We start from the raw sequence: 8,727 nt of genomic DNA on the forward strand, positions 1-8,727 counted from the left end.
ATTGAAAAATTTTTATATGGAGGTCATAGTATGCAAGACCGGCTATCTTTCAGTATTTTTTTCAGTCTTCTAGTTACAGCCGTTTTGGCTCAAAACGCCTCCAAAATTCAAAAATTTGAATGTCCCGCGTAACCGTTCGGCGCCATGATTGGTCAGAATTAATGTCAAAACACAATGTCGCCAACAACGTAAGCGTAAACACCCCATTTCAAATTAATTTTCCCTTTTTGCTGATTTCTAACTTATTTAAGAATTAATTCAGGGAAAAATCAATGGAAAACCTGAGGATAATTATTATGTGGTCTGCTTTGATGTCCCTACGGTAAATACGCAAGTTTCTTATTACCCCATAATGATAACACAAAGACATAACCTAACCTTTTATCTCACTTACTAGACAGAATCTTCGCGGGCAATTTTAAATTTAATTCAAAACAAAACTTGCGTATTTACCGTAGGGACATCAAAGCAGACCACATAATAATTATCCTCAGGTTTTCCATTGATTTTTCCCTGAATTAATTCTTAAATAAGTTAGAAATCAGCAAAAAGGGAAAATTAATTTGAAATGGGGTGTTTACGCTTACGTTGTTGGCGACATTGTGTTTTGACATTAATTCTGACCAATCATGGCGCCGAACGGTTACGCGGGACATTCAAATTTTTGAATTTTGGAGGCGTTTTGAGCCAAAACGGCTGTAACTAGAAGACTGAAAAAAATACTGAAAGATAGCCGGTCTTGCATACTATGACCTCCATATAAAAATTTTTCAATTGGATAATCCGTACAGGCGCAAAAAAATAAAAACCAATTTCCCATGTTAATCTCCTATATTCAATGTTCGCTTGGACACCCTGTATATATTCATATATAAGAAGTAAATTTCCTCAAAAAACTTGATTTAGCACAAACTTTTACAGTTTTCACGCCCTTTTTGAGCAAATGAATCACTAAGCAGTAGAGGTAAAATCGGAGGAGCTGAGGTCACCTTCATCACTTATGTCTTTTACGCAAGAATTGCACCGGCGCACTTCTGGCAATAAAATTACCTTAGAGAGGCACTAATGCATGGCGGGAGTTCTTTACTATATCCATTATCTCTAGATTACTGTCCTCAACTAAATACCTGAATTCAACCACTTACTTTTTAATAAACTACCTTGTATGTCAGGTATCAAACAATTTTGTCAATCACCTTTACCGACTATTGTCAATAAAATGCACTGTAAAGGTGTAAGTTGTCAAAAAGAACTGTGAGAGAAAATTCAAGTTCCAGCTTTGTTCTGCAAATCGCATTTCTCGATGACCTCAAGAGCGAAACACAAAGTATTGGGAAAGGTTGGGTACAATATTGTCAAAATCCTCGGAAAAGGGGCTTATAGTAAAGTCTGTTTAATCGTAAATGAGACAGGAAAGAAATACGCCTGCAAGATCATTAAAAAGAAGTTAGCGGGTCTGGATTTTATTGAAAAGTTCGTATACAGAGAGGTTGAAATTAATAACATGATTAAGCACTCGAATATTGTTAAGGTAGGTTTCTCGTTTTACACTTTATACAGGGTGGGGCACCAAGAGCGCCTCGGGGTATTACGTCTTTATTAATAATTTGATCAAAAATTGTTTTTAGAGGTGTATGTAGGACCTTACAAGGAACATTTTAAAAATATTTTCATTTATACAGGGTGTATATAAAAAAAGATACATCTCAAACATATGTTTTTTTTTAATGGGACACCCTATATTTTATTACATATTTGGAATTATACGAAGAAAATAGTACTAGTTTTTATAACACACATTGGGTCTAAAACAATTGCTTCTCGAGAAATTTTAGAGAGTATAAAAATGCAAGAGTTGAGAAATTTTTTTTTTGCTAGGTGAAATGAGTTACTGGGCTATTATTTTTTTACTAAACTGATATACAGGGTAAGCAAAAAGAGTGGTCAAATTTTACTCCCTTATAATTTAGCATAACTTTCTTATTTCAAACGGAATATATACATTTTTATGTATTACTTAGAATCACTAATTAATTCCCTTTCAATTGATACTATAGTGTTCTATACCTATCTATTACCGTTTTCCCATAATATGAAATTTTATTTTATTTTCAATAATAGTTCTACAGGGTGTCCTCGAATTACGTGGCCAAAATAATACCGCAGATTGTTTGAGTGAAAATAAGTCGATTTAACTAAACTTCCCTCAGTCCAAAAGTTGATAATTATGGAGCTACAGGGTGTTAAAGTTGAAAAAAAAATCACATTTTCTTTAATATCTTTCGATTTCTTTGAGTTAATTTCACGAAATTTCATATTTGAGGGTGTTTTAGGATACGAAATTCAAATTTATTAACGATTTAGTTGTTTCTTCTAGGGGGCGCCACAAGCGACCATTAGGACACATTTAAATCTCTGTAACTTTTTCGTGCCACGGTGTATATTATTTTGGTATTTAAAAACCTTTTTCCCTACCTTTTATACTTAGAAAAGGTATACTTTATTGACGTCGCTAGAAGCAACGGTTTTGGAGAAAAATGCATCTAAGCCTGATGATGCATGCAAATTACCTTAAAATTATTTTCCGTTAAAAAAAATTAAGTTTTTCAAAAATAATTATTAGTAAAGGTATAACAATAAGTTTTCAAAATCAGATATTATTAAATAGAAAACAAAAATAATAATTAACAAAGAAACAACAGCAAGCGAGAATAACACTTACTAATTAATTAAATTAACTTATGTAAATTACAGGAACAAGAAGCGAAACTGACAAGAAAAACTGAGGGCTAAATAAAAAAACTGACATTTGAGAAACAAATTCAAGTGTTAAAATGTCAATTAAAAACATAGCCAACTGAGTTATTTACTTAAAAGCGCCAACGCAAATATGCAGCGCATTAGAATTATGCGTTTTTCTCCAAAACCGTTGCTTCTAGCGACGTCAATAAAGTATACCTTTTCTAAGTATAAAAGGTAGGGAAAAAGGTTTTTAAATACCAAAATAATATACACCGTGGCACGAAAAAGTTACAGAGATTTTAATGTGTCCTAATGGTCGCTTGTGGCGCCCCCTAGAAGAAACAACTAAATCGTTAATAAATTTGAATTTCGTATCCTAAAACACCCTCAAATATGAAATTTCGTGAAATTAACTCAAAGAAATCGAAAGATATTAAAGAAAATGTGATTTTTTTTTTAACTTTAACACCCTGTAGCTTCTTAATTATCAACTTTTGGACTGAGGGAAGTTTAGTTAAATCGACTTATTTTCACTCAAACAATCTGGGGTATTATTTTGGCCACGTAATTCGAGGACACCCTGTAGTTTTCAAATTCGCGTCACGTGACAAATCAGTTAATTTATTGTTCCGAAGGGTTTCTTCTTGGTTTGGGACGTGATTTATGTTGCCATATGCACCATCATGTGGTCATATGCTTCATCAAACTTGATCTGATCAAAAACTTCATCAAATCGCTCAATCGTGAATAACTGTCTTTTTTACTACTTAATTAAGTTGTTTTCCAAATGGTCATGCGCAAAAATTAAAAAAGGAATATATGTTGGACCTGATCCTCAAAACTTTATATAGAGCGAAGAATTTATAAAATGCTTAACAGCCCATGAAGCGGCGACATGAGCATTATTTTAAAGTGTTGTTACGAATTTTCTTGGAGACCACAAATCTGCAGCTTTTAAGTAAATGGTGGAGGATTTGTTGAAAAATTACTACAGAACTGGAGCTCAAATATATTTCAAAATAAATTTCCTGCATTCCCTTCTTGGTTTTTTTCCTGTAAACTTAAGTGACACAAGGTACGAACAAGGAGAGCCGACTACACCAAGATATGGCAAAAATCCAAAGACTATATCATGGATTTTAGGATAATGGCATGCTGAGCGAGTACTGTCGGACTCTTATGCGTTTACGGATCCAAAACAGCATTCACAATAATTATTATTCGCCCGAAAAATATGAACCTCTAGTGACCTTCAGCCCATACCAACCAATTATATTTTTCAAAACGTTTCATGTATTGCCCAAACTTCCCAGATTTTTCTATTTGTGTTCGCTTTTTAGTTTTTTTTTCCAAAATTTTCCAATAATTTTCTTATTCGAAAAGTACATGAATTTCTTAATCGAAGTACAGCTTTTGTCCCCGTACAAAACTCACTAATTTCGTGTACGTTTTTTTTCAATTTACGATGAATTTAAGTTAAATTTTATATAACAAATATATTTACTTAAACAATTTTAGGGTAGAATTTTTTCACTTTGCTGTTTCTCTCTCGTATTTTCCTAAAAACACACTTAAGTTATTTTCATCTTCAGATAATTAATAATTTGACTCTGCTTCCTGAGCTAGACCATTTGTCCCCTCCGTCAATATAATTCCATTTCTTGCTTTTTTCATTTAAATTTCAAAGAAAAAAATCTTCCTTTAATAAATCTTTCCAAGCGATTCTCGAAAGTTTTCATGAACTCATAATATCTAATACAAATTGTTTAGTAAACTGTAGCGACCTACTTTATCTTAATCTACGTCATATCATATAGTTTGTAGTTTGCATCTTTGCATATGTATCGAATTAGGTAGCACATACGTGTCTAGGGTGTATAGGAGAAATGTAAAATGTAATTAACAAAGGCAGATATATAACATGCACGTCTGCTGCAAACTAGGCTAACAGGTCAACATCGATAATGGGAGCGTATGCGGGTTGAATAAAGATGGTTGTACGTACGTCTTTGAGTTAGTCATTTATTACAATTCTAACACGATCACAAGCATGACAAGCATATGTTAAGAAGTTCACTGTGTTTCGTATAACCATAAACAGTTTTCGTGATTTTTATTTTATTTTTCCCGTGTTTAATTCATAAATTAATAGTTTTTTATCTCCTTGCTCTTTACCTGCCTTTGTTACACCAGTTTTTTTGTTTCAATCGAAAAACGTTAAATTTTTGAGACGTCGCTAGTCCCATTTTACATTGACCTTAAATTGATTTGATGCGTACGACTCTTATGATGACGCACATGCAAAGATTCGAAGTGCACACTATAATCATTATCTCTAGATCGTTGTCCGCATTTTATGATCACGGAGAAGCCGTACAGGTTTTCCTTCATTCTACAAAATAGGTAAACTTTTCCCCATTGTTTTCCCCATATGAGTTGGTATTTTGCTAGCCGTAATTGCACAATCCCTTTGAACATTCGTCAAAGTTCGTCTCTTGCATTATTCATTTTTTCCCCATTGGCCAACAAATGTCTATCAATAATTATTCCTTTGTATCGTTATTAATTCCTTCCTTATCAAAATTTGCTATGTCCATATATTTTCTTGATGGTTTAATTACAACCAATCCAGAGACGCAGATTGCCTGACCTCTTAGACTGACCTTAATCAACATTTGGTGCTTTTCCAGTTCTCAACCATATTCTCAAACTTAGAAAATAAAATTTTCGATCGGCATATTAAATTTCGCCTCTATTATAGGTGCACACAATCCTGGAGTCTAAGGATGCAATTTACATGATTATGGACTACTGCCGTCACGGCGACTTACTGGAATATATTAAGAATTTTGGCTGCTTTCCAGAAGAAAATGCCAAAAACTATTTCAAGCAAATCGTCGAAGCCGTCTGTTATTTACACGACCACGACATAGCACACAGAGATTTGAAGTGCGAAAACATATTCCTCATGTGGAATAATCAAGTCAAACTTGGAGACTTCGGATTTTCTCGTAGTTGCTCTGATGGTTTCGGACAAAAAGCTCTTTCAGACACGTTCTGCGGGTCTCTAGCTTATGCACCTCCAGAAATTCTCAAAGTATGTTGTTTAAGAATCTGAGAAAATTCTATTAAAAATATCATCCTAGGGAATCTCTTATGATCCCAAGATGTATGACGTATGGAGTTTAGGTTGCGTACTTTACATAATGATAACAGCCTCCATGCCCTTTAATGATGCAAATGTAAGAAAAATGATCAAATTCCAGATGAAGAAGTCGGTGAGCACAATCACTCTTCTCTGGCCTAAGCATTCCGACCGACTAAAGAACCTGATAAATTCGTTACTGGAACCAGATTTAGATAAGCGAATAACCATTAAATTCGTTAAGATCCATTCGTGGTTTGAGGAGAGCGGAATTGGCAAAGTGAAGAAACCGCTATCATAATCAGAGTCCTCGATATGTTAGTTCTCTGAAGCCCGATCGTGCGACTAAGGCTTTAGCTGTGCTGAACTTGGACTTTAGATCACTTAAGTCGTCCAAACAAAAGTAACGTTACTATTACAAATAAAGTTAATTACATAGCAATCGATTCTATGGGGAGCTTCAAGTGAACTAATACTTAAGTTGAGCACAACTTAAGTCTCAATTATTCAGTTGGGCTTGTGGGAGGGGTCAAGGGCGCAAATAGCATGATATACTTTTAAATCATGAAATGCGTGTTTCCAAGCTGTAACAAAAGATTTTGCTTGCAAAAATTTTAATCCCATGTTAGCCTTGATTCTACTGGGACTAAAACTAAGAAATTTGTCAAGTTTCAATTTGGCATTACTTAATATGCCCTGATAAACCAATTATTGTAGAAAACTTACATAAGATCTTAAAAACTGCATTTATTTTCTTCCAGTTTGGATCTTTCGCATCTCTTGTAGCTTGAGAATCGATATCAACTTGAAATGGCATGTAAAAGAGATTAACATTAAATAGAAGAAAAATAAGAAGATACAAACTTGAGGAAGACAAATATGGTTTCTAGGACTTTTTGCAAGTTTTTCTTACTCAACTGATTCATCACCCTAAACTGAGTAGTGTCAAAGTTTCATAATTATAGTTCCAGTAGAACATTAGGTAACATGAGATTGAAATATTATCACGTAAAATCGTATATTGAATATTTAAACTAGGAAGTGTGTAAAACTCGAGTGTTTAATATACCGCATAATGAGAAGCATGATTTCTGTCTTGGTTGGTGTTTCTAAAGAAAACGATTACTGGCACTAACCAGAATTAACCTTAACTAACTCAATAATATTTTAAGGACTCCAACAGACGGCGATTTCATTCAAAGAGGCCGTCTATGGAAGCCTTTAGTCTTCGAAATTTGAAATTGTGATAATTCGCAGTTTCAGACATCCAGTTTCAAATCTGGATTTATATCTACCCCCGAACTGCCTGACGCTAATAGACAACAATAAGTTTCTAAGTCCTGATTCCAGGATCTGGATTGATTAAAGAAAAATGAGCGAAATTGATCATCAGTATTAAACACTTAACCAAATTTTGACAGAGTAACTGCTAAAGTGAATAAGTTGATTGCAGATTTGATTTAGGAAGTCGAAATTATCGAATCGACAATCCTCACATTCTTGTCTAATACACAGGGTGTTCCGCGTAAAATTTGCACCGCATTAAATCTCTGATTTCGTGGGGTGCCAATTTTACGTGCAATAATGCTAAAATATGTTAATTTTAACTTGAAAGGAGACTAATTTTTACTTTGGTTTCGAAGTAATTTCTCACCCATTCAAAAACTTGAAATGGCAAAAAGGGCCGAGTGAGCCATCTTAGAGCTAACTCCATGCTGTACGCTACCATGTTTCTTTTTTCAAATTTCCGCGACCGTTTTTTAAGAGCACTACGTAGATGATTACGAAAGGAAACAAAAGTAATTATGAAAAAAACAATTCGATTTAAACATGTAATCGAAATTTCACCACTCACTTCTATACAATAATAAAAGCGATTTTGAAAAGAAATTTAATGTGAAAAAGTTTCCTTATCCAGTTAAAGTTAACGTATTTTAGTATTTTTACCACATTTGGATGTGATCGGAGATTTCATGAATTGTAAATTTTAGTTGGGACATCTTGTATAGGACAGTGTAACATCTACTTGTTGCCACATTTTCTTCAATTACTCCTTCATTTGACCCTATATAATGAGTTTTTTTTGTAGGAAACTGTGTCAGTACTTGTTTTGACTGGACTTGAAAGCAACTTAAGCTTCAATCAGGTTTGACGTATTAAGAAGACCGTAGTTTGGACGGCATTATGCCTAACTTAATCAAACGCCAAATTATGATTTTGTTAATACTTACCTCAATGAACAGTAATGAACCAGACTCGTCAAAGAACGTGACACGTGACCAATAACTTTTTACATATGTAAAAAAACATTTTATGCCACACACAACAGGTGTGGTAGGCCAAATTAAAGAATTATTAAATAAAGTTAAAGTTAAAGTAGTTTTTAAGACAGAAAATGAAGTATGTTTAAAACTTACAAAGACAAAACCAGAAAATGACAATAAAGACACAAACAATGTACGTATACAAAATTCCTTTCGAGTTTGGAAAATTTCATATTCGCAGCACATCTGAACCATTAAAGAAAATAAATAAAAACCAAAAGTAGAATAAAAATAGTGAATTTAATACGTTAAATATCGTGCAGCTCAAGACAGAACCTGTTACCTTTTTAACGAATTTTTGTGTTCAAAAGCAGCATTAAATGCAACAAAAAGTACCAAGTTTGTTTATTTTTTAAATGTTGCTTACGTCACCGGTAACATAAATTGGCCGATTTTTTAAAATTGGAACATGGGTCAAGTAACACCTCAAACTAAAAGTCTTCAACACTACTTTGAATGGCGTTAATATAAAATTTAATCCTCGGTTAAAAATCTATCGATTAGTTTTTGAAAACA

At 33.5% G+C, this 8,727-nt stretch overlaps 1 protein-coding gene across 5 annotated transcripts; it reads left to right on the forward strand.

Moving 5' to 3' along the window:
- The first annotated feature begins 1,240 nt into the window (after window positions 1–1,240).
- LOC136346655 (testis-specific serine/threonine-protein kinase 1-like) lies at window positions 1,241–6,964 on the forward strand. Of its 5 annotated transcripts, none has more exons than XR_010733339.1 (4): window positions 1,241–1,531; window positions 5,504–5,839; window positions 5,889–6,290; window positions 6,649–6,964. XR_010733339.1 is itself a non-coding variant. In XM_066295978.1 (4 exons), exons 1-4 carry the CDS (start codon window positions 1,304–1,306, stop codon window positions 6,676–6,678), a joined length of 726 nt encoding a protein of 241 aa, XP_066152075.1. In that variant the 5' UTR covers window positions 1,241–1,303; the 3' UTR covers window positions 6,679–6,964. The 5 variants fall into 5 exon arrangements, 4 of the variants coding, with proteins under 4 accessions (XP_066152075.1, XP_066152076.1, XP_066152073.1 ...); XM_066295978.1 differs by having other exon boundaries at window positions 5,889–6,020; XM_066295979.1 differs by lacking the exon at window positions 6,649–6,964 and having other exon boundaries at window positions 5,889–5,931; window positions 6,009–6,182.
- Window positions 6,965–8,727: the final 1,763 nt, after the last annotated feature.

This window comes from Euwallacea fornicatus, chromosome 24 (genome assembly GCF_040115645.1).
Source record: "Euwallacea fornicatus isolate EFF26 chromosome 24, ASM4011564v1, whole genome shotgun sequence".
Taxonomy (NCBI): domain Eukaryota; kingdom Metazoa; phylum Arthropoda; class Insecta; order Coleoptera; family Curculionidae; genus Euwallacea; species Euwallacea fornicatus.